Genomic DNA, 24,996 nt, shown 5'->3' on the forward strand with positions numbered 1-24,996 from the left:
AGGCTGATGTCAACATTAATGTTTTACCTAAACATATTCAAAATCAGCTGAGCATTTCTTTCTGTTTGTCAGGGAAAAATTGGGTTGACAGGACAAGTCGGCCCACCAGGTCAAAAGGTAAACTGCTTTTTATCCTTGTTGGTGATGTAGTGAAACCCTTGTGATGTGATATTTAGGAAATATATGATGTAAAATTGAGTTCAAAAACCTTTGTACTTATGTATGTACTGTAGGGAGCATCTGCTGACTCGATTTTGATTGGTACGCCGGGGGCCAGAGGCCCTCCAGGTCTCGCAGGACAGAAGGGAGAGCCTGGTGCAGCAGGACCGCCTGGAACAATGGGAGAACGGGTGAGATTTACACATAATTGATCTAATACAGAACAACATGTAGATGTTATACATAATATCATGTGTTTTTTCATTTGTCCTTAAGGGTTTTGTGGGACCTCAAGGTAATAAGGGAGACCGAGGAGAGTCTGGAGAAAAAGGACGTGATGGCTCATCGGTGAGTTTGATCTCAGATGAAGTCCAGATTGGAACATTGTAATGCACAATTTGTCTAATTGTACATATTCTTATATATTTTTACATTTTATATCTTTAATCTCTTTTGTACAGTTTGCTTCAATTATTGCTTTTCCCTTTTTACCTACAGTACTTGCTTTATCCTCCCCTTATTTTCTATTTACTGTGTTTGTTATGCACCAAATCACCAAAGCAAATTCCTTGTATGTGAGAAACTACGTGGCAATAAAACAATTCAGATTCTGATCACAAACTAAAATTTGTTTGACTCTGGCATTTTGGGAAATCAGTATATTTGCCTCATGCAAACTTAAGACATTTCTTAGAAGAAACAATTTGTGGTTTGTAATTTCAGGGATCACCAGGGGAACCAGGAAATCCTGGTCAGGACGGGAAAGCGGTAAGTGGGGTACTGCATGCTCACTAATATTTAATTTTAGTAAAGAGCATGACATAGTGCTGAATTTGTAGTGTGCACATGTAGTGAATATTTCTTCTCAACAGCTTACAGTGGTCGTCTACTTATTGATTGACAGTGTGCTGCTATTTAAGCATCACACTTTTATTGCATACAACAGACAATCTTGTGAAACTATGAAACAAACAGGATTCCAGTACCAGAGGACAAGTTAAGGTTTCATCTTTTCCTTAACCGAACCATTCACAGTCATTACTAAAATCTAAACACACTGTTGGAAAATGATTTTGTAATTGTTTATGTTGGTGAATGAATGAATGAATAGGGGTGAGATATTAGATATTATTAACACTTCTCACAGATGTTGTTTTCCTTCCCTCCGTGTGGGAGCAGGGCCCAGCAGGGCTTGCTGGTCCTCGAGGGCAACCAGTGAGTAACCAGTGACCCTGCGAAGGGTCTTTCTCTTAGGTTTGACCTGCAGAGGAAAACCACTGGGTTGGCTGCAAGCACAAAGCCAATGGAGCTCTCTTCTCCCCTCCTTGGGCTGAGGCTTCGCAGATCCTGTGCAGCTAACACTTCACTCCTCTAACTTCCTCTCTCTTCTCTGCCCATTTCCTTTCCTGTGTTGTTTGTTCCCCCTCTTCCAACATTGCCCCCCCCCCACTCTCCTGTTATCTACCTTCCTCTGTCTTTCATCATCTCCAGGGCCTGCCTGGGTTCCCAGGAGTACTAGGTAGACCGGTAGGTTCTCTGCTGCTGGCTGGCATGCTTGTGGTCTGGAGGAACGAGGGTTGGGAGAACGGGTCCCGGTGATATCAGATACAAGTGGGAGTGGACCAAAGCTGAATAAATACATGTGCACTGTAGCGCATGCAGCTAGTAGCATTAAAATATGTACTGCGTCTGCATTAACGACAGGAGACTAGAACAATCTATGATCAGAATGCAAACACTGTGATGAACCATCCAGGAAAAATTTCACCACTTTAATCTTAACTCTTTTGTATTGGACACGTCCTTCTGAGAACAGGGGTTGGGAGAGGGGGGACGGGGGTTACACCTCATGAAATATTAATCAAGACCACCTGTCCCCAAAGCATCCATGTCAAACTCAAGAGGTGTATTTTGAAGTTGGATTTTAAATGTGTAAAACACCAGCGATTTGTTGGAGGAGATGAAAGCCGAGCCGAGTCTCTCGCCACGATCCAACGTACAAATAGCAGGGGGGAATACAAAATTGGGCGTACTCCAAAAGTACATTGTTGTTGATTTGCTCGAGTCTGCTTATCATGCATGGAGCTTTGCCTGCTGTCTGTTGAGTGCTTATCCCTTGCAAACCACAGATTTTTCAGTTTACCGTGTTGCTGTCTCTTTGCTGACGTTGTTAATCCTCTGTGTTTGCATTGTCCCGCCTCTTGTGATCTTTGTATATTTGTGTCTCTCACAGATGACCTCATGTCAATCAGTCTGTCTTATTATTTATTTAATAATTCCAAGTTGTCTGTTATAGAGTACATACATGTTTGAACTTTTCGAAGAGCTCAATATGTATTTATATATTCATGAAATAACTGTCACTTAAAGAAAATGATTTGTAATTTTGAGAAATACAGTTTATTTGTGTTCTTTCTCATGTGTGTTCATTAAATATGAAGCTTAGCATAAATACTTGTAATGGGGAGCTCACAAAAAAAAACTGGATATCTTGTGTGTTTAGTCTGTACTAAAGTCCTAAGTCCTAAAAACCACCTTATGCTAATATTTAATTTTATGGTTTTCTCATCTAACTCTTAGCAAGAAAGCGAATACATTTTAAAAGCTGTAAAAAATACACCCTGAAATATGAATATATGTGTTTTGCTTGCAGGGAAACCCAGGAGAGCCTGGTATAAGGGGGCCAACTGTAAGTATCACACATGACGACGCATGAGCACACATTCAGACACTATTATTACATTACCAACAGTTGTTCACATGTTGATATGTGTTGTTATCAGGGGCCCATGGGTCCCAACGGGCTTCCAGGTCCACCGGGTGTGAAGGTGAATTCACTGCACTGTTAACATTGCACGTACAAATTATTCTGTTTGTCACTTGCTGGCCTAAATCAGGGGGAAAAATGTTTTTCTTTTCACAGGGGAACCAAGGAGAACCAGGTGTTGGCGTCAAGGTAAGACAGCTACTGTACTACTTTACTTCTTTTAGACAAGAGAGTTCATTACCCTTGGACCCAGTCATATAACAACTAGATAGTGGAGTTGAATAACAGATCAGCAGTGTGTGAGTTTGTTTCTCGTCTCTGCAGGGTCCTCCTGGTGCCCAGGGGAGCACAGGTCTGCCAGGACCAGCAGGTCCTCCAGGAGCTGTAGTAAGTGTTCCAATAAATCACTGCTTCTCCTCAGGGGGAAAAAAAAATGCTTTCATGTTTTCTCATGGAATTCGTGGGAAATCTCATGATGTGTTTTCCTTCTTACCACTGTATGTGTTTCCTCCTGCAGGGTCCACAGGGCCCTCCAGGGCTGCCAGGGCAGGTGGTGAGTATGCAATCCTGATCCGGCTGCTGTTGTTGCTGCACCGTGGAGCACAGTCAGGAAGTGTAGAGTTGAGGAAATGCTTTAAGCCTGGGGCATTTCAGCTGAAAATTGGAACGTAATTAAATATGATTTACAAAACATGTCTACTAGATTTTTTTCTGCTAGATTTTATTATTTGCTATCATTAATATTTATTATTTTCAACCATTATTTATGGTTGCAGAACATGTGATTTGTTGTACCTTCAGCTGAAAACAAACAATCCCCAACAGATGTTTTCTGACCCCTACGACCAACATTTCTACCACTTCTTTCTTGTTTTCATTCTGATTGTTGTTTTAACTGTTGAAAGTTTGCGTAATAATATCGTCAGTATTTATTCAAGTCATTCAAGTAATCCTATCACAGGAAATTCACTTTTGCCCTGAAGCATTGTTTTGAGAATTTGGAGACGCATACATGAAGACAGTTTTGAATGATTTGTAATGTAAACGTGACTGCACCTGCTTTGTATCAAATACCTACTACACATTTTGAAGTGCCTCCTGCTCTTCAGGGTGAAGCAGGTAAACCTGGAGTTCCTGGAAGAGACGGGGTGCCTGGCAAAGAAGGAATACCTGGATTACCAGGGAAGCAGGTGTGTGTGTGTTTCTCAACTGTCAATGCTGTCATGTGTATCTGTGGTGTGCACTGTGCTGTTTTTATCAGGTCCTCCTCAGTGTCATTGTGTAATTTGTTTCACAGGGCATTGCTGGACCTCCAGGCCAGCACGGCTTAAAGGGGGAGCAGGGAGACAGCGGCCCTCCAGGGAAGGTGAGAACATGCTGTATCTACCGAGGAGCCTACGGCGAAAAGGACAGCCGATGAAATTGGTTTCGTGGTCGCAGTTATTGCATGTGATGCAGCTACAGAATGATTTGCTGCCCAAAGTCATAAAAAAATATTTCTGTTGTGCTATTATTAGCTTCCAACTGTGAGAGTTTTCATCCGATGCACATCTGGTCTTGTTCTGAGTACTCCTTTAAGGGCCGTGGTGAGGCAGCTGCTGTTTGTCCACCTGGGGCTGGAGCTGCATTTACGGCCGATTCTTCAACAGGCACACTCGCCTGCAATTTTGAATTTGGCCAAGTGTTTGCGTTGAAAAATTTGGTTTGAATTCATTACTCATGATGTTCTCGAGACACATTTCTCCAGCCCTCTAGTGTTAACTAATGTCCGTCAGTGGGCTACTGTAATATTGAGTATTCTGCATGAACATTTCCAGCCGTTTGATGAGCTTTTTGAGCTGGGATTAGGCAGTAATACAAGAACTTCATCTCTACACACAAGCTGCCTCAGTGGGATGTCTCTGTTATATGACTATTATTGATAGACATTCAAAGGGCAAATCTCACTTGCTGTCCCAGTCAAAAAACAAACATATTTAGTTACTCTTCCCTGCGTTCACACCACGCTCACAGGTCGTTATTATCTGGTGCAGAACAGCCCTGAAGGTTTTTTTGCTTAATTGTAGTAAACAGGGGAAAAACCCTGTGGAGGCTCGTAGTGCCTCTCACTCCGAAAATAACAGCGGTGCCGACCATGAAGTGAATTTGAGATAAATGCTTGCATACATTTTCGTATAATACTGAATGCACTCAGCCAACCATTCAGTCTAGAAGTGGCACAAGCTGGTCTAGTTTGTCTTATGCCGAATACATCGGTATTATAAAGTGGACATAAATAACATCTGTGGTTTGTCTGAATGTCATCCTGGACTCTATCCTCGGATATTAAAAGAAAAGAGAGACTGGAAACACTGTTAACAGACATATTGTGTTGTTAAGGGTGAGTCAGCACAAAAACGAATAACCCTGTGCCTTGCAGTTTCGCCACTCCAAGGGCCCATCATTTTATCACATATATAATAAAACTGGAAGGAACTATCAAAACATAAGGAGCTGGGTGATCCAGTGTAGCTGCTCCCAATGTCCAGATCAGGAGAACAATTTTTTATTTTTTAAATTAACATTTCTCCCAACATCATACAAACATCAACATTTTACTGCATCTCATGGTATAAGACTGATGGATTGACTGTTCTCAACATCCAAACCTGACCTGCCGTATTTGAGTGACTGCAGACATCTGTTAATGTGGACTGGTTTGACAAAGCATGTCCCAATTCTGCCAAGAGGATCTCAATTAAGCCAAATTTCAGCTCAGTGAGATGGAAAATGACAGAAGGTCACACAACTTTCTCTCTACTGGGCTCCTCACATCGTCAAAGAATCAAAATCCTCTTTGCATTTTATTTGACATGGCTCAGTACCGTTTCCTTTTATCATTACACTGCAGATAACAAAATAAACAGACATATTTCCTATTAAATAAACAGACATATTTCCTATTAGTAACACGTGCATGCGCCTGACTATCTTGTAAAAGAAGATTGTACTGTGATAAGAAATGTGTACCACTTTTTGTAAAGCAGGACATGAGTTTATCAGGTTACTAACTGCCAGACTTCACAATGTCATGTAGCAGCACACGATGTATTAGCTGTTAACTCATGTGTGCAGAGTTTTCTGAGCCTTTCAACAGTGTCTCACTTGTACAGATGGGAAACAACCGGTTCAGAGATAAAATGTCAGTTTGGCAGCATTTCGACAAGCTTAAGCTGTTCAGTTAATCATCCAGAGCTCATGTTAATTCAGTCATGGTAACAAGGTGGTCACCATAAAAAAACTAACACTATTTTCTCTGCTATCATCTTCACTTTTTTGTCATCTGGTAAGAGATTCTCTATTTTCTTTATTGTTTCCAGTGTTCATTTATCCAGTACACCTTTTTTTCTTGGCACTTAATTGTTGATAATACTTATCAGACTCATCAAGGTCTCCATTGAGCCACTAAATATCCTACTTCATTCATCACTCTCATCATTGCCAGGAGCTTCTGGTTGCTGGTGGTGCAGTTTTTCTCTGCTGGTAGAAATCAGAAAAAGACAAAGATGGATCTTGCTTGTGTTGTACTCAGCATTCGCTGCCAGCCCTGCCATTTGTGGTGCTGACACGAATTGTGACGAATATCTCGAGCCGTTCCCTCACTGCTGACGGCCTCAGGTTCAGCACCTTGGACAGAGCCACAGTGACACTGTCAGGGAGTTCACCGCTTTGATAAATAACTAGGCAACACATGTCTGTGAGGGCCCATCTGCTCCGCCGCTCCACCATTTGTTCCCACACACACACACACACACACAAACACACACACACACACACACACACACACACACCCTCCCCAAAAGAGGTGACATGGCATTTTCCAGCTCCACATTTGCACTTGGCTCTGATAACAGGAATATTTAAATCTTTATAAAATACAGATTTAACCAACTAAAGCTGCACTTCCACTTTGCTTCTTCAATTAACGCTGGAACAAGACAATTTTTCTGGAAGGTGACACAGTCAAGAAGACGGGGCAGAAACATGTGGGGGAAAGGCCTCTGGATGACAATTAACTCCTGAGTGACAATACCAAGTATTCCTTGAATTAACCATCACAACCTGCATAGGGCTACAACAGAGCAGAGACTAGTAGACTTCTTCACTTGCAGTCATAGAAGTGCAATTATAATAATAATAAAAAATAATAAATTTCATTTATAGAGCACTTTTCATTGCTAAAAGCAATCTCAAAGTGCTTATGAACAATAGGTTTGTGGGCTTGTGCTTGTAGATGACGTCAAGACTCTTTAATATTTGAGGGCTGGAAAAGGCAAATTGATGGGCTGATATTATATTTGAATGCCAAGGCTTTTAAGTACACAATTACATCTATTTCCTTTTTTCTGCTTTTTTACAGTCAGTGGCTGGACCCACTGGACCCAGAGGAGAAACAGTGAGTCATTGTACTAAGCAATAACATTGAAGTAACTTACTAATTTTAAGTTGGATATAAGTTTTGAATGTAGGTGCATCGTATATTCAAATAATGCCTCCTAGTTCATAAATGAAAAAACAAACAAACCAGTTTATGCAGCAGTAGAACAGAGGGGATTAATTCAGCTGACCCTACTTTCCTGGTTCCGACTGACGCAGGGGCTTCCTGGGAAAACCCTGCCAGGCACGACTGGAGAGCAAGGTCTACCTGGGGACAAGGTGAGTCCGAACAAACCATGAGCACTGAAGACCCACTCTATGTAAATGTCACAGGATTGTGGAAATGTTCAGCGTGCTCTCATTGAAACTGCGCGGTGACTGCTGCTGTCATTCAGGGAAACAGAGGGGACAAAGGTGCTGCTGGCGTCAAAGGGGAAAGGGTGAGTAGAATCTCACTGTAGATCAATACGCACACACAATGTCAACGTAACAACATGTTCATGTCTCATCTGTCGTCATATCAGGGAGTGTCCGGTGAAGCAGGAGAGCCTGGAGAAGATGTGAGTAACTTGTTCATGGTCAGGTTTTAGACTGTGATTTGCTGAATGCTCTCGCACTCTGTATACGGTTTTGTTGTTTATACATCTGCGTTCTTCTAAACAATGTAATATTACATTAATAAAGGTGAGGTGACATTATAGTATGATTACAAATGTACATTCCGATCCATTTGTATTTTGACAGTGACACAATTTGAACTGTTCCTGCCCCTGTAAATCCACAAGAATTGATTTAGAACGAAACCATCAATATGTTATTGAATTGTCAACTTTAATTCAAGGGCTTTAACAAACATAGGGTTAGGAAGATCACGGAAGAGGGGAAGATCGCAGAATTCTCTCTGGCCAGGTCAAGAAGACTTGAGGTTTTCAAAGTCTACAAGCAAGAGCAAAAGAAATTTAACACAAGAGGCAAATTACTGGTGACGCTCAAGAACAGAAATACAGATTAGATTTTTTTAGCGAGAAAAAAATATCTTTAAGCCCTTCCCAGGTCTGGAACAAGATTCGTGGGGCAGATGAAACCAAAACCAACTTGCACCAGTAAGATCAGCGTGTGGAGATGGAACGAAGCGGCTCATGATCCAACCGCGTCACCTGTCAAACATGCTGGAGGCAGTGTTGTGGCATGTTTGGCTGCCAATGGAACTGGGTCACTGTCGTTTGATGATGTGACTGCTAATAAAAGTCTGAAGTGAACAGAGCTGCACAATCTATAGGGATTCACCCAAATGCTGCCGAACTGATTGGACGGTTCTTCACAGTACAGAGGGATAATGAAGCTTACAATACCGCCAAAGCAACCCAATCGAACGTGTTTTTTTCACTTACTAAAGGCAAAAAAAAACAGCAGCAACAGACGGCGGCTGCAGGAAAGCGCAGCAAAGCTTTTCTTAAACTCCTTGAATTGAGGCTGAAAGTCTGCATCTCGATCACAACTTAATTCGTTTTTTTTCAAATCCAGTCTATAGAGAGAATTATGAAAATTGGGTCACTGTCCAAATACTTGAACCCAATTATAAATCATATCACACTTATATGTTTTAGTGGCATTACATTTGTGTTCTTTCTACAAGTAGGTATGAAGTAAATATATAATGTTACAGGTAAATATATTTTTGCTTGTTTGGGGTTTTTTTGCAGGCTCTTTCACTTTCACCAAGCCGATACAATTATTTAATCCTCACTTTATCTATTATTTTTCTATCGCAGTGTGATTAAAGTCTCTAGACTTTCTATTTAAAAGTGTCAACTGTAATTGAGACCAATCCGCTCTGAGGCTGGAGTGTTTTGATTATTTGTCGTCCTTGAGTTTAACGCGACATGTTCCCCGCAATGAACCAAGGTGCCGTCAGTACACATCAGTACTAATGGAATATGACTTCACCAGCATAATAATCATTGTCAAACCTATTTTATTTTCAATAATGTGTTTTTATAATTTTTTTCATGCAGGGTGCACAGGGATCTCCTGGGCCAAAGGGAGATAAGGTGAGTGTTTGCTTTATGGTTTTGTTTTTTTTTCCCTGAAATGAAACAAAATCCTTGAGACATTTATGGCAAAATGTGTGTTGCAGGGTGAGAAGGGCATTGGACTGGCAGGTCCTCCTGGTCGGGTCGGGCCTCAAGGTTTAAAAGTGAGTAACAGCATGTGGTGCAGCAAAAGATAATTGAGGTATTTACCTCTCTAATCAGTTCCTGTGGTTTACTAGATATGCCCACTGGTCAAAATGTAAATGTGACTGCATTTCAGGGGGATCCAGGCCTTCCTGGTCCAGCTGGTCCGCCGGGACCTCTGGGGAAGTCTGGTGATGCGGGACAGCCTGGCCTGAGGGGAGAAGGTGGACAACCAGGACTTCCAGGACCACAGGGGGAGAGGGTCGGTGCAGCTGCTCAATACTGTGGACTGCTTTTAGTCTTAATCGCTTAATGTGGTGTCATTTTGAAAACTTGTGAGTTTCATTTGCAGGGTCTCCAAGGCTTTGCAGGCCGTGCAGGAAATGTTGGACCCCCTGGTCCTTCTGGACCGGCTGGACAAGCAGTGAGTTTAAATCCTGGTTTATTACACAGTGATGAGTAGCTCTAGGTGGAGCCAAGAGTTACCATATTTAAACTTAACCTTTGATCCTGCTGGACTTGGGGGTTGTTTAGGGTGAAGGTTTGATCTCTCTTACAGCTCTATGCAAAGGGCTCACGGGGTCGATTATATATTGATTTTTTTCGAAGCTGTCATTCTCATGAAATAGATATCTCAAGGGCGCCTTAAGGAATTATCTATTTATTTATTTTTTAAATTTGACACAAATTACTCGAGTATTTACTCTTTATAATTTAGTGATCAGAGGTCATAGGTCAAGGACACTGTAGCCTCACAAAACAAGCCACCAAGAATTCATAAACAAGTTATGACAAAATTTCTGTTGCACCATGTGACAAGCTTTCTATCAGTCCTCTATACTCCGCTGTGAAGATAATAAAACAGCATGCTTCTCACTGGAAATTATTGCAGACATGTATTATATTATGAATGCTAGTGTAAAGACAAAAAATACACTAACTCAGGGGTTTTGGCCTCCTTGCTAGCGTGACAGTCTCCCATGCCCAAGGCTGTGGGTTCGATAAACAACAGTCAATCTCTCTCCAACATTGCTTACTTCCTCTTTAATGTCGCTTATTAAAGTCCTTCAAAGTCTTAATTACATTTATGAGTCTGTACAGACATGGGTGAAAGTAACTGGTTGGCAGAGGCATACAACTGCAAGATGGTTATTCAAGTTATTTAATTTACTTTTAAAAAAAAAAAACAGAAATAATAATTGTGGCATTGCCAAGAGTTTTGGCACCCCATTAAGCTGGTAATTTTTTTATTTTACATAAAACTGTGTGAAAGATATTTTTAGATTTTTTTTAAAAGGAAAGAGAAGAGGGTGAAAAGGGCCATATGTAATTTATGATTTCAAATGATCAATATATTGTTTTCTAGGGATCGCCTGGTACCAACGGGGTCAAAGGGGACAAGGTGACTATTCAGGCAGACATATTTCTGTCTAACTTAAGCTTAAATGTTTATGCAATATTTTTTTAAGGGTATTCAAATAATTTCCGTTGCCAGGGGGAAGTTGGCATTGGTGTCCCTGGTGCCAGAGGAGAAAGAGGAGATGCAGGGCCCAGAGTAAGACATTGAAATTGTGATCTAATATGAACTTGCCTCAGGAGGATAAAAACTAAAACTGACATGTTTGTATGTCTTTTTCATTCTGTCACATTGTAGGGCGAGGAGGGACGAGCTGGCTTGGATGGGGAAAGAGGGTCGACTGTAAATACCAAGTGTTTTCTTTTTATTCATCACTCAGGAACACAACATACATCAACGGAGAGACATACATCAAGCTTTCAGGATCTCTCTCGGGGGCCTTTTTTTCAAAATGCTTAATCTATCTGAAACAAGTCTATATGGAGGCATCAAGGGAAAAACAGCTGAATAAACCTTAGATAGAGTTTTCCTTTGCAGTGTTGCAATGCAAAATGTCAAAGCTATTTCAACAATAATGTCTTCTAGCTGTGATCACTGTTTAAACTGTTTAAACACATAGGTGTTATGAGATTATTGTCATTTCACTCTTGTTTTTTGATGAAGAAAACTTGCTTAGGGGAGAAGCCATATATGATGAAGCATGTGTGTGCCTGTGTGTTCATCAGGGTCCTGCAGGGACTCGTGGTGCTCGTGGAGAGAAGGTGAATACAACCGTTTCTTTTCCTATTTTTATGTGCAATTGTTGTTGCATTTCAAAAACATGGGCCAGGCAAGGCAATCGAACAGGCTGCAGGGGTCTGTAGTTGTACCTGTGTAATCTACCCTTGTAAAGCAGTGAATTTAATTGACATGCCTGAATTAATCGTTTTGCTCTCACTCCTTTTTATAGGGAGACATCGGACTGCAAGGTGACAAAGGAGAGAAGGTGTGAACATTTTACCATCCAATAACCACTGCTCACCCTCCTTCTGTTCTCTCTCTATATTCCTTGTGCATTTGATTATATTGCTAAAAACAACAATGACAGAGTGTAGCAGGAGAAAAATAAAACATATCATGTTGGAAGTGGCTGTTATGAAAGTGCTCGTTGAAGAGATTGATTGTGTCTAGAGCAAGAGGAATATATGAATACACAATGTTACCTTGACTACCACACAAATGCCAAACAATTCTAAACATGTATGACTTATGATAGAACAATGAAAAAAAAAAGGATATAGACTGATAATCTGCACCAAATTGTACAAAATCATAGATCTCAACACCATAAATAACTCCTGAGAAATTGATGAAAATGCAGAAAAAAATCGTAATCTTAAGGAAAATGACACAAACTTCCTGGATCCATCGCTTCAATCCAAATATTGAATGGGTTCTTCCCTGGCTAATGTCCCATCCCTTAAGTAATGAACTGTGATACTACATGACACACAGCTTAAGAAAAAAAGCAACAGAATGAAACATTTTGTTGATGTTTTGAGTTTGCATTGGAGCCAGATCTCAGCAGATTTACTTCCACACACAGGGGGACACGGTGCTCGTGGGAGGACCCGAGGGAGAAAAGGGCAACAAAGGAGAAACGGTCAGTGAACACAAACATGTGTTTATTATAGTAGAATCTCCGCTTATCTTGTTGTTCTTACACGTCTGGTTTCCATTTCAGGGTGACAGAGGGCCCAAAGGTGTGCAGGGAGAAAAAGGGGGGAAGGGTCAAGAGGGACCCGCAGGCGAGCAGGTAAATTAATTAACTCTTATTGAAACAGAGGTGATAGTTTCAGTTCTGCCACTAGCCTTTTTCTGTTTTTCATTTGATTTTTGTAATGATCTGATAATTATTTTTTTTATTCTGAGCATTACTACACAAATTGTCTGGTAAAAAGCCAAAAATGCAGACCTGAATATACAGAAGATGTTTTGTCCAACCAGCAGTCGAAACCTCATATAAATTAATAATATTCAGGACATAAAGCAGAGAAAGTTTGTTGCATTTTGAAGCTAAAACCAAAAGATATTAAGTATTCCTTTTTATTAAAAAAAATAAGAGATTATCAAACCGTTGATTCATTTTCTATTGGTTGACAAAAGTGTCAGCACCAAATGGTTTGTTATTTTTATATAGATTTTCTTGTATATTTTCTTGAATTCAGGAGTGTATGATTAGAAATCATTTATAATGTGAATCTGATGGCGAAGCAGTCTGGGGAATTGATTGGCTATTTAACTTAGTTGTAATGCAGGCAGGGAAGGATGACATGCAATATTCCGAGCAGTTACCAAAACCCTAGACGAAATGTATCATTGTATTGATTTTATGGATCATGAATATGTATATTTGTATGTATGTGTGCATTTGACACCAGGGTCTGAGGGGAGAGCCAGGAGAGAGAGGATCCACTGGATTCCCGGGTGCCCGTGGCCCTGGTGGACAGAAGGCGAGTGACACTGCATTTGACTGTGATTAAATCAGCATCATAATTAATAGCAAAGCCAGTGAGTAATCAGTGTTAGTGATAATGTCACTGCTATAATTACTGTTATTCTGTTTTCTCTCTGCAGGGAGAAGCTGGTCAACCTGGGGTACCTGGTGAATTGGTCTGTGCTTTTGCTTCCATCTAAATACAGCTTCTTCATATCTGTGTGTGGTTGTCTCTCCTTAGTGTCCAGTTAGGGAGGATTTCTATTTTTTTTCCTTCCAGGGTTTATCAGGAAAAGATGGACTGCCGGGGCAGACGGGGACAAAGGGAGAGATTGGAATCTTAGGAATGAGAGGAATCAAGGTATTTTCAGTTTTTGTGTGTGTGTTCATCTTGTGTGGTTTCAACCTCACAAACTGAAATAGCATTACATTGATATGTCAAATAATTTCTGATACCAAAATATATCAGCTGATATATACGCATTAAAACATTTGCAATGTTTGTTATCAAGCCCATATGACAAAAACTGTCACTTTTCCATATTTTTTAAGTAGAATGGGTTGCATTCTGATGCTCATTACCCCCAGTACAATTTTTTGCACTGCCATAAATGTTTATGAGGAAGAAATCTTCACATTTTAAAAGAAAGAAAGAAAAGCTTTGTTGAAAATGTGCCATGAGAAATTTTTCGCTGGGATTTTTCAAGTCAAGTCAAATTTATTCATATAGCACATGAACAACAGCAGGTTTACAATCAAGGCAAAGGAAAGCAACACAGACGATACTTTAAACAAAATCAGGCTGAATTAAATGCACATTAAAAAGGAATCATTTTAAATAAGATTTAAAAAGATTGTCAAGATCTGATGTGGAAAGGGAGACTCTTCCAGAGTTTGGGGCCAGCGACAGAGAAAGCCCGGTCAGCCCAACAACCTCGTCCCTCTCCGAGTCTGTATCGCCACTTACTGTATCTTGCTTTTACTGGTCATTATTGTCTGTACACCCAATATCAGGAGAATGATAAACCAGCTCTGCATCATATCCGCTGTTGTTGGGAGCATTTAGCACTCAGTGGTTCTTTTCCAATGACTGTTGAAGTGCGCACGGTGGTTCAGCCTGAGTGGCAGGTCTATGTATGGATGTATAGAAGTGCTCGCTGATTGGCTGGCTAGGTGCGTTTTGTCCCTCTGTGACTCAGGAACCTGTTCATGTGTCTCTCTCAGTGAAGAACTTGTGTGTTTCCAGGGTGACAGGGGACCCAAGGGGGCGTGTGGTGGAGATGGACCCAAAGGAGACAAGGTGAGTTTGAGACATGCAGGAAAAACGGTTTGTGGTTAGAGGAAGAGGACAAGAAACAGCTGTGAATGGAAAACATGTATTGTGATTATTTCGGTGGCGTTTTTATTCTTTTATAGTACTGAACAAACATACTGAAGCATGTTAACATTTGAATGTCACCTATTGGCATTTGATGCTAGTGAGTAAATAGATAAATACTCTATCCCTTTGTGTGTGATTATATGTAAACCTTGAATACATTAAATGAGTCAGACTTTTATAAGTCATGCGTGGTGTATAATCAAATAAATTAATGTCTATGTGTTCAGGGGGATGCTGGTATTCATGGACGATCAGGCCTACCTGGAAGAAAAGGTGAACAGGTATGACTCATAAACTGTAGAAAAACAGGCATCATGTCGTATTTTATATGTATTTGTGCGCTACTGAAAGATTTGTTGTCATCAGATGTCTTTTCTCTGTGTTTTCCAGGGGGAACTCGGACCTTCTGGGGTCCCTGGGACCCCCGGAAAAGAGGGGCTAGTGGGCCCCAAGGTATGCGCTCTGTTATTACGAATGTAATAGTACAATAACAGTCTCTCAAAATGAAATGTAACTGCTTTTCCTCTCTGTGCAGGGGGACCGTGGTTTTGACGGGGTTACGGGACCCAAAGGAACTCAGGGAGAGAAAGGTGAAAGGGTGAGTCCCTTCTCAAGCACTGTGTACATACAGGTCTAAATGTCACCTCATGATACTCAGACTACACTCTGTACTTTTATCAGGAGCAATAGTCACTACAGGAAACCTATAGAGACACATAATTAACAGAGAAACTTTGCTTTATGTAGGGTCCGTCTGGTGTGCCTGGCCCTCCTGGTCCAAGAGGAGTGGACGGGCCCCCCGGCCTGGGTGGCCCTCAGGGACTGGCTGGTGCTAAAGGCCCAGAGGGGCTCCAGGGACAGAAGGTGAATATTCATACTTTGGTTTGATGATGGCTAATTCTTCACTTTGGTCATGTTTTCTCTGTGGGGGTCTATTCAAGGGAAGAAGAAAACAGGATATAGTGACATTTTCAACAATCAATTGTTACATTAGCAAATGGCTGCAGCACCAGTTATGACTGTGCACAGATCTGATGGTGATCTAGCAAAGAAAAATTATGGTATAATGGAAGAAATAAAAGACAAAAGTATAAATGATTTGTCTGAGTGCACCAAATAGCAACTGTCAGACGTGTCTGAGCTGGACAGCGGCAGCAAAGAAGAAACTTTTATTTTGACAGTTTGATAACAAAAAAAGAGTTAAGACTGATATAAAAAGAATAAAACATTTTCCCCTTTAGTCTGTTCTCCTCTATCTTCTTCACCTGACTGGTGCCTTTGTGTGATTACTGTGTACTGCTTTGTTTGACTTACTTCTCTGTTTCATCACCGAGTAAATAAAGACAGTTGGTGACAGAAAAGCAGGACCTTTCTAATTAAAACACCTTTTTTTTTTTTCAGACGCTCTTCATTCAACCTAGTTTTTACTATTTAATGAGACCAATATTATAATTGCGTACGTATGGACACAAGGCAGAGCCTGACATTTATGTATGTAATGTGATGGAAACACAACAAACTCAAATAAGACAAAAACAAAAAAAAGAAGAAAATGTTAAATTTACAGAATAATCCATGTACAGGCTGTGAAGATATTCCCGTTCTCTTTCTTTGTTTTCCCTGAGACTATGCAGGCAAAGATTATATGTGCATGGGACATTGTTGTTGTGTTGAAACCTTATGCTCAATGATCTACTGTTTTAAGTCTGTTTTTTTTTTTATTTACTTGTGATGTTGTTTTCCTGGCATCAGGGAGAGAGAGGGCCCATTGGTCCCTCCATGGTGGGACCACGCGGTATCCCAGGTATCCCGGGGGAGAGAGGAGAGCAGGTTAGTGTCACACTTGTCTCCGTCTGCGTGTTGGTTGTTTTCATGAGAGTCGTCCTGGAAAGGAAAAAATACATTTCTGTTTCAAAAACATCTGAAAACCATCACACAGCACTGAATCACCCTCTGCACGTCAGTATTGAACATTTCCCAATGTGCCAAATACAGAACATTTTTCAGGGAGGCTAAATTTACCCTCTCTCCTGAGCCCCTCAGCGTCAGGCTTTGTATGCACCAAAAACGGGTTATTTAAAATAGAAGGCACATATGAATAGAGCTGCTTAAATTTTTAGGACTTCTTAGAAACCCTCCAAGGACACAGGTGTGTGTGTGTATATGTATTACAATGTGTCTGTATAAGTCGCCATTGCTGATTTAACCTTTCACTTTGACTTTGCATTTAGTTCTTATGCTGCATCTGGTCTCAGATTAATGAATTCATGTGCTGCGAGCCTCTCTGTGGGTCGCCTGTGTCCTGATACCTGTCCATGTTGCAGGGAGACATGGGCCCAGATGGAGCCAAGGGAGACAGAGGAGAGCCGGGCATGACGGTCAGTGCTTGATCCTTACCACGGGGCTCAGAGACACCGACACCGGACAGCGCACACATACACAGAGTTGTTCCTTGGGTTGTGTTTATAAGTGTGTTTTGTCACGTTTCCCTCTTTATTTTGAATTCAGGAGGACGAGATCAGAGGTTATGTTCGCACGGAGATGAGTCAGCACTGTGGTGAGTCTTCCGTGCAGCCTGCATAGCTAATTCGTAACAGCGTTGTCCCCAAGTTGAACTTCAGATGGTGATCACAGCATATGAGTCACAGCCTTAGCTAAACTCCATGAAAGTATCATGAAAAAAATAAAAAAGCTGTAGAGAACAACAGCAATGACATTGTCTCTCGAAACTGACCTGTTTTATCCCCTGTCTTTCCGCTTCCTTCTTGTCCATCTGTCTGATCCTCAGCGTGTGGAGGTGAGTGAGCCGCTCGACTGCAGCAGGAGAGAGGAAGGTGGACAAAAGGGCTGTGACTAAGCATGAGTCACAGCGGTATACCGTACCACATATGCTGCTGCAGAGTCTTAGTGAGAGCAGTCGGTCTCACTTATCAATTATCTCCCGAAGATGAGGTGAATTTGTCCTCATTTTGCAAATGTGTTGAGATTAACACAAAAACAGAGAGATTCATGTTTGCTTGAGCGGCATAACATGGTAAATAGAATGTATTTATATTGATCTTTTCTATTACTATCACAAACACACACAAACATACACACACACACACACACACACACACACACACACACAGTCGTTGAGGGCAATTAGGGGGTGGAGTGTCTTGCATGCAGACTGGTGGAGCCAGGGATCGAACCGCCAACTCTCGATAGTGGACAACCCGCTGTTTGTCCTGAACCACAGCCACAACAGTATGAAACACACTCGCTATCCAGGTTCTTTTTCATATAAATCCTGAATAATCTTAATACTCAATTATTTTTTGTTTCCATAAAAAAACTGTTATTATAGATACACTTTTACTTTCCTAGATGCAATGCTCTGACTTAGTGTCGTCTTACTAAAGAACATGCTGTTTATTAACAGGCTTGATTCAGTTAAATGAATTGGCAATAATGACATTTAAAAAATGAACTATGTTCAAGTAAATGACTGTGAACTTTACCTGAAGTTTTAACAAATGTGTTTGTTGTCGAAGCCGTTAAACAACGTAAGACCACATCAGTGTTATGAAGCAGCAGTTGATGATGAATGATGGTGTTAACAGATTCAGTATGCAGCGTCACTGAGACTGACGCCAAAACAAACATTTCACTCGTGGTTGATTTATCTTCTATCACACGAGAAACGGTTGCATGTTTCATAATGAGCAACTCAGTCTTCAGCTAAATCTGCACTGATTTGACTTGGACTCGAGTGAGACACAAGTCCACATGGCAGCGACTTGAGTCCTTAAAGGATTACAACAAGTTTTTGGAAGATCACCTCCCTCATGTTGACAATCTTGCAAAAACTGTGTAATTCCTTTTAGCTGGTGTGTATGTTGGAATTTGGTGGAATGTTTTTTTTTGTGGTGCGTTCGGGGCTGTTGTTGGCTCGTGTCTAAAGGTTTCACTTCCACCATTCCCCCCCTTTCTCCCTCCTGCGTAACACTTACCTGGTCCCTCTCACTCCCTGAGCTCTGTCTCTTCCCCCTCGGTGTCCCTGTTCACTCCTCCTTGTCCTTTCTGGCCCTCTCAGGTTCAGGCCCGGCCCCTCGGTCCCAGCCCCCGGTCAGGGCTCGGCCTGCACTAGAGCAACAACTGGCCCTGAAGGGTGAGGAGGGTGAGTGTGTCCGTCCATCGCTCTGCCTGTCGGACTCGCTCTGTCTGTCTCTAACAATCAGGATTACGCTGGTGGTGCTACAGTACGTCTGGAGACCTCTGAATACTGGGTGGTTTTCTCATCAAGAAAACAGAGACCTCCATTTGTGTTTTATGTGCCCGTCTTATGCGTCACATGTTCTTTATCTCAGACAAACACTGATATTAGGATAATATGTTGGCTCTAATTACCTGTACCTGTATTTAGGGGCTTCTTGTGTTGAGTTGACGTTGCAGAGAGCTTTCCCTCTATCTGAAGATCAGAGGTTGGCCGGTTGAGGTGAAAGATCTCTGACCCGTGTGATGCTGCTCTTCGTTCAGGCCGCGAGCTGCACGTGGTGGTGAATACCAACGACCCGGACTACGAGCACATTTACTCCATCGAGGCCTACGACGACCCCATGGAGGAACTGCTCCACTTCACGCCTTCTGCCAATCAGAGCGATGGTACTGTGTGTTTCGTACTATGTCCAATGCTATCACGCAGTGAAGCAGCACTTTCCAACACCCTGAGCACTTTCCAAGGCAGGCCGGTCTCACAAATGTTTACGGAGTGCGAATAAATGTCAGCTGAGGGGGGAGGGGGGTGCAATGTTGTGAAATAAGCAGGGCGGTAATAACTGTCAATTTCTACAGTGTCATCTACAGTAGAAGACATTCAAAGTGCTGGACTTGGTTGTTCACATGAAAAGTGACAAAAATGTCTGTGTAAACAAGAAAAAAAGAGCTAGAGAAGAGTTAAAACCCTGGCTCCTCTTTCACCTCGGCATCGTTCCACAGTGCTTCTAGTCAAAACATCCGCAGCTGACCTTTAATCACACAGTAAAGTACACAGTAAAAGCTTGGATGTTGTAGTTTTTAAACATTTTTCAATTTCCAACATGTGCAATCAAGTTTGAGCTAAGTATTTTAGGGAGTGTTTTCCTTAATGGCCTTAAGAAAACATGTCTGCCTGGGTATTTCTTTCTTATTTTTGTTCATTACAACTAAATGTGACTTTCCATTATGACACTGTGACAAAGTATTGGTTTTTCAAATCTTTACAACGGAGTAAAATGCTATTAGGATCAAAAATAACAATAGACAAAAATATGAGAATCAGAATCTGGATTTTAAAAAATACATAATTTTTTAAATAAATATTTTTAGTCACCCTTACAATGACCATAACAAAACCCAAATGAATTAAAATTCTACCAAGTTATGCATTTCATGTTGTTAACAGAGGATGGCGTGTCAAATTTAATTTGGTTTATTCAATCGGACCATAATCCAATTTGTGCTGGAAGAGCTGGTCTCACATTATGTGTCTGTGTTTCACTTTGTGCTCATCTCATTAAATTATGAGACCGTGTTGGTCTTGCATATTCCTCACACTCTGCTACAAGCACACACCGTCCTGAGTCTGTGACCTTTCTATAGGTGCAACTGTTAATCGATCAGTTATTGATTACTAAATTAATTGCCAACTGTTTTGATAATCGATTAATTGGTTTTGAGTAGTTTTTTCAAAATTCTATGATTTCAGCTTCTTAAATGTGAATGTTTTTCTGGTTTCTTTGCTCCTCTGTGACAGTAAACTGAAAATCTTTAGTGTGTGGACAAAAACGAAACATCATCTTGGGGTTTGGGAAACATGATCATGACATTTTATGGACCAAACAACTGATCGATTCATCGAGAAAATAATTGTCAGATTAATTGATAATGAAAATAATCATTGGGTTGGATCCCTAGACCTTTTTTACAGCGTTCTTGACCATAACACCACATGAATGTCTTTTTATCTCTTGTATGTTTCTCCTGAATGTGTCTGTTCTGTTTGCTGGATCTGTGTGCATGTGTGTGTCGACAGGTGTGGCTGTCAAAAAGGAATCAGAGAAAACAGTCAAAGTTGAACCAAACAAATCAGCCAGTGCTGACGTTCAGAAAACAGCGAGAGTTGGTGGTCAGAAAGCCCCAGTCAGAAAGTCCAAATCAGTCAGGTCCAAGAGGAGAGTCACAGGGGAAGGTAAACCAGCTCGCGTGCTGCCGTCTGGGTTGGGGATTGATGAATGGTTCATTCTTCCAACCTGTTGCCTGGCCCTCTCTGTCTCAGGCTGTTGGCTGTTCTGCTGTTGATTCAGAGGCATATATCAAATAAGATAAAAAAATAAGTAACTATATATCCCTAGTGATGGCTTCCTTTGTATTTAATAATGTAAAAAACAGGTTGATTTTGATGAACTTCTGATCTTAGTGGTGATGCTCGTCTTGTTCCCCTTGTGCTACTGATTGCTCCTCTGCCTCTGCTCCTTTTTGCCTGGCCTTTTTTTTCCTCGTTGTGCATGTCTTGTGTGTCAAGGTGTGCACACTCTTAATGCGTGTGTGTGTGTGTGTGTGTGTGTGTGTGTGTGTGTGTGTGTGTGTGTGTGTGTGTGTGTGTGTGTGTGTGTGTGTGTGTGTGTGTGTGTGTGTGTGTGTGTGTGTGTGTGTGTGTGTGTGTGTGTGTGTGTGTGTGTGTGTGTGTGTGTGTGTGTGTGTGTGTGTGTGTGTGGTACAGCTCCAGCAGACCTGTGCCAGTTGCCCATGGTGGAGGGGAGCTGTGGGCGATACACTTTGCGCTGGTACTTTAACCTTAAGGCTCAGGCCTGCCGGCCCTTCATCTACAGCGGCTGTGAAGGAAACGACAACCGCTTCCTCCACCTGGAGGACTGTGAAGAGGCCTGCCTTGGGGTGGCCGAAGGTACCCAAACACACACACACACACACACCAATTTATAGAGCCCGACTGATATGGATTTTGCGGGGGGCGATGCTGAAACCGCTAATAGGGAGTAAAGAATGTCAACATCGGCCAATATTTATATTTCAGAAAATTTGGCAATGATTTTAAAGAGGACGTTATCAAACCCTTATGACATAGACATGTAACTGATGTTTGATATTTAACAGTTTAACCTTGAACTTTATTAAGAATAACTATAAATTAAGAAGAAAACACAAATACAACCAAATATATAAACCCTCCCAAAAAAATGTTAAAACATCTGTTCTGCATTGTTTATGCTGTACAACAAAGTACAACAAATTGGTGCATATCAACAAATATAAACACAGATACGTCTGTGAAAAGCTCATATGGGCCCATATTATCAGCCAACCGATATATCGGTCGGGCTCTACTTATCTATGTCAGGTATTGAATGTATGCAGTCTAACAGAAGATGTGTCGTTCAGGTCCTGGTCCCTTGAAGACAGCACGATGATTGTGGCCGATTCTCCCTCAGCCACAGGATTGTTTATATAGCTTTATATGTCTTTTATAGATCATTATTTTGTCAAATGCCAATGGTCAAGATTTGTTTTTGTTTATTTATTGTTTCCAACCAAACTTTACCCGGGGTTGCGAGGGACATACCAGAGTGTTTTCAAAACTTCGCAAAAAAAAGAGGAAAAAATAGTGTTTATTAGGTTAAAAACTATATATATATATATATATATATTTTTGTGTAGTAGTAAACATTTTTAATACTTGCACACTGAATAAGAATGTCAGTTCTTTTTAGCCTTGCTTTTACCTTGCCACAGTATTGAATTACTTAAGTGCTTCAGTTTCATGCTGCACACTTGCATGCAGACAGGGAGAAGACAGGTCACCTGACTGAGCCCACAGTTCAATGAAATGTTTCTTAAGTGAATGGCGGTTTGGTAAATCTCATGATGTTGCAATAAACCCGGTGCTCATTTTGAGGCTGTTGTTCAGTCGATATTTTTCACTAGCTATCAGAACAAGAGTTGAGTGTGAACAATCAGAGAAAACAAAGATATTTCTTACTGTTTTGAAGTGAAATAAATAAATGAATATTCTAAAAACATAAAATTACTCTTTCCACACTTTCCCTCCCACATAAATTAAGCCAAAGATGTTCCGTTGGAAAAAACGCAAAACTGTCTTCCATTGTTCATGTTTATTTGTTGGCTTATGAAGGTTTCTTGTATTTTGGTCTGATGATTTGATATAAGCTGCAGGAACCGAGGCCTTTCTCTACCCCTGTGCTTCTCGATGCCTTAAAACAATCACGGTGATGATCAGACCTGTATTAAAGCTGACAGATACTGCTAATAAGAATTCAACTTGCCATGACTCTGTCGAGCTGCTGCCTTTGTAATCATGATGTTCGTAGCTGCTGCCTGAATCGTAATGTGTCGGAGGGGTAGGAAGAAGTCTTAAAAACAAAGTTGCAGATAAACACATGAAAGCTGCATTAGCATAGAGTAACACAAGTTGACGCTCAACAACACGGAATGAAATTCATCTCACAGGAAATTTTGTTGAATGACATGACAAACTACACGTTACACTTTACAAACTTCACTAACCTTGGTGAATTTACCAAACTGGTAGTTACTACAAGGATGTAGTGTAATGTTTTTAATATATTTTTTTAAGGCTGAGTTGTGGGTTCTGGAAGTGCTTCCTCACTGTAAATTAGTATTTTTGAAACAGTCCTATGATAATCTTAATGTAATGTTCCTCAACATAGAAACACAGGGGTCACCTGAAAAAAAAAGTATTTCAACAGTAAGAAATTGTGTCTTTTCAGTCTGTTTCATTAGCAAAAGGTTCTGAAAACGAAGTGGCAGCCTCTGCAGCTGTGGAGAAGACTGCTCCATAAATGATGGATTCATCCAGAATGTACTCAGAATCGAAAACTGAATCGATTTAAACTGCGTAATTTATGAAGTTTCTACAAAGTTAAATAAAAAACTATTATTGAAAGAACAAAAACCTTAAATGTTACATGTTAACAGGGCAGAGTACACACATCTAGACACACATCTGGAAAAATCAAAGAATCAAAAATAAATAAATAGTCAAATTATTTATTCAACTACCTTCAGTCCTTAGCATCACACACAGCAGATTTTGAAGTTGTATGATTGGCTGGTTTCTTCCTGCAGTGCATCTTGGGAGTTGAAATGGACTTCTCTCCCAAAGTTTTTTTTTATGTACACAGATTTCTACATTTTTTAGGAAATACAATTTTTTTTCAGCATGATTGATATTAGTTAACCAAATTAGTTTATTTCCATGAAAGTGTTGTAACTTAAAGTCATCAAATGTTTTCTATGCAAAAAACAACTTCACAAATCCACACAATTATAACTACTACAAACATATTGGGTTATTGTTGTGGATATAGTTTCATTGTTTGTATTGAATATGAAGAATCGAGCACAATATTCTTACAATGTTTTGTACATAATGGTTTTATTATTTGGGGGAAGTTGTGTACCTGACCATGACTGCATGTTTACCAGCCAGATAAAAGGTGCTATTTTTAAATGTATTATTTTTACTGTTTATTGGAAATGGAAGCTTGTTTTTGTGTGGTTATGGTTATGTGTTATGGAACATTTTAATAAGCATATCTAATAAACCAAATGTTTGAGTAAAAATTTGGTGGGTGTATTCCGTCATTTCAGCTATTAATAGATAGCATGCACTCATCTACACTTCAAAATAATGGGGGTTTTGAACCAAGCAGATAATCTGTTTGATTTCGACAACTCAATCAGACTATAAAGTCTCGATTTGAATTAAATGTTGTCATTATCGTTCTTGATCTGATTTTTGAGTGTGTTCGTATGCACACGGGACTGCAATATTTACGGTCATGAAAATTCCCTACATACTGTTTAAATGAAGGGGTTAATGGAGACGATAAGGAGATTAGTAACTTCAAGTCAAGTGCGTGTGTGTGTCTAATCTAGATGTTCTAATTTCATCATCAGATTACATTATTAATGAGAAGATTTTCTGCTTGTTGGTCATGACTGCTCCAGTTTTTCCATGCTCTCTGCCCTCACTTGAAGTGTCCTGGTGGGCGACACACTGACTCCATATCTACTTCATCATACTGCGACAGGCCTCAAACAGCTTCTTTGACATCCCCTTCCTCTTCCTCTACCAGACTTAATTTTTAAAAGGTATCTCAGTAGTCAGCACCTTATCATGCTGTAGACTTTGTGTTGGCAGCATCTGGGACACCTTTAACAAATTATGCTCACTGTGTTGAG

General features: G+C 40.6%; 1 protein-coding gene across 4 annotated transcripts in view; it reads left to right on the top strand.

The window, feature by feature from the left end:
• The window catches only part of col7a1 (collagen, type VII, alpha 1), a 55,737-nt gene extending 31,362 nt beyond the window's left edge, over positions 1 to 24,375 (top strand). The window contains exons 76-119 of one of the 4 annotated variants that reach the window (XM_047332730.1): positions 73 to 117; positions 234 to 350; positions 436 to 507; positions 883 to 927; positions 1,339 to 1,374; positions 2,813 to 2,848; positions 2,943 to 2,987; positions 3,083 to 3,115; positions 3,251 to 3,313; positions 3,444 to 3,479; positions 4,036 to 4,116; positions 4,224 to 4,292; positions 7,326 to 7,361; positions 7,562 to 7,621; positions 7,738 to 7,782; positions 7,867 to 7,902; positions 9,358 to 9,393; positions 9,480 to 9,539; positions 9,656 to 9,781; positions 9,872 to 9,943; positions 10,886 to 10,921; positions 11,015 to 11,074; positions 11,174 to 11,218; positions 11,602 to 11,637; positions 11,826 to 11,861; positions 12,462 to 12,518; positions 12,600 to 12,671; positions 13,297 to 13,368; positions 13,493 to 13,528; positions 13,633 to 13,713; positions 14,599 to 14,652; positions 14,961 to 15,014; positions 15,124 to 15,186; positions 15,269 to 15,331; positions 15,481 to 15,597; positions 16,486 to 16,563; positions 17,058 to 17,111; positions 17,242 to 17,290; positions 17,522 to 17,530; positions 18,812 to 18,895; positions 19,255 to 19,380; positions 20,789 to 20,944; positions 21,470 to 21,658; positions 22,153 to 24,375. In XM_047332730.1, the coding sequence (XP_047188686.1) occupies positions 73 to 117; positions 234 to 350; positions 436 to 507; positions 883 to 927; positions 1,339 to 1,374; positions 2,813 to 2,848; positions 2,943 to 2,987; positions 3,083 to 3,115; positions 3,251 to 3,313; positions 3,444 to 3,479; positions 4,036 to 4,116; positions 4,224 to 4,292; positions 7,326 to 7,361; positions 7,562 to 7,621; positions 7,738 to 7,782; positions 7,867 to 7,902; positions 9,358 to 9,393; positions 9,480 to 9,539; positions 9,656 to 9,781; positions 9,872 to 9,943; positions 10,886 to 10,921; positions 11,015 to 11,074; positions 11,174 to 11,218; positions 11,602 to 11,637; positions 11,826 to 11,861; positions 12,462 to 12,518; positions 12,600 to 12,671; positions 13,297 to 13,368; positions 13,493 to 13,528; positions 13,633 to 13,713; positions 14,599 to 14,652; positions 14,961 to 15,014; positions 15,124 to 15,186; positions 15,269 to 15,331; positions 15,481 to 15,597; positions 16,486 to 16,563; positions 17,058 to 17,111; positions 17,242 to 17,290; positions 17,522 to 17,530; positions 18,812 to 18,895; positions 19,255 to 19,380; positions 20,789 to 20,944; positions 21,470 to 21,658; positions 22,153 to 22,181 (2,805 nt within the window). In that variant the 3' untranslated portion in view covers positions 22,182 to 24,375. Of the gene's footprint in view, positions 1 to 72; positions 118 to 233; positions 351 to 435; positions 508 to 882; positions 928 to 1,338; positions 1,375 to 1,650; positions 1,687 to 2,812; positions 2,849 to 2,942; positions 2,988 to 3,082; positions 3,116 to 3,250; positions 3,314 to 3,443; positions 3,480 to 4,035; positions 4,117 to 4,223; positions 4,293 to 7,325; positions 7,362 to 7,561; positions 7,622 to 7,737; positions 7,783 to 7,866; positions 7,903 to 9,357; positions 9,394 to 9,479; positions 9,540 to 9,655; positions 9,782 to 9,871; positions 9,944 to 10,885; positions 10,922 to 11,014; positions 11,075 to 11,173; positions 11,219 to 11,601; positions 11,638 to 11,825; positions 11,862 to 12,461; positions 12,519 to 12,599; positions 12,672 to 13,296; positions 13,369 to 13,492; positions 13,529 to 13,632; positions 13,714 to 14,598; positions 14,653 to 14,960; positions 15,015 to 15,123; positions 15,187 to 15,268; positions 15,332 to 15,480; positions 15,598 to 16,485; positions 16,564 to 17,057; positions 17,112 to 17,241; positions 17,291 to 17,521; positions 17,531 to 18,811; positions 18,896 to 19,254; positions 19,381 to 20,788; positions 20,945 to 21,469; positions 21,659 to 22,152 lie in introns of all 4 variants that reach the window. The other 3 variants (XM_047332731.1, XM_047332733.1, XM_047332732.1) reach the window with 3 other exon arrangements.
• Positions 24,376 to 24,996: the final 621 nt, after the last annotated feature.

Source organism: Scophthalmus maximus, chromosome 6 (assembly GCF_022379125.1).
Source record: "Scophthalmus maximus strain ysfricsl-2021 chromosome 6, ASM2237912v1, whole genome shotgun sequence".
In the NCBI taxonomy this organism is placed as follows: Eukaryota; Metazoa; Chordata; class Actinopteri; order Pleuronectiformes; family Scophthalmidae; genus Scophthalmus; species Scophthalmus maximus.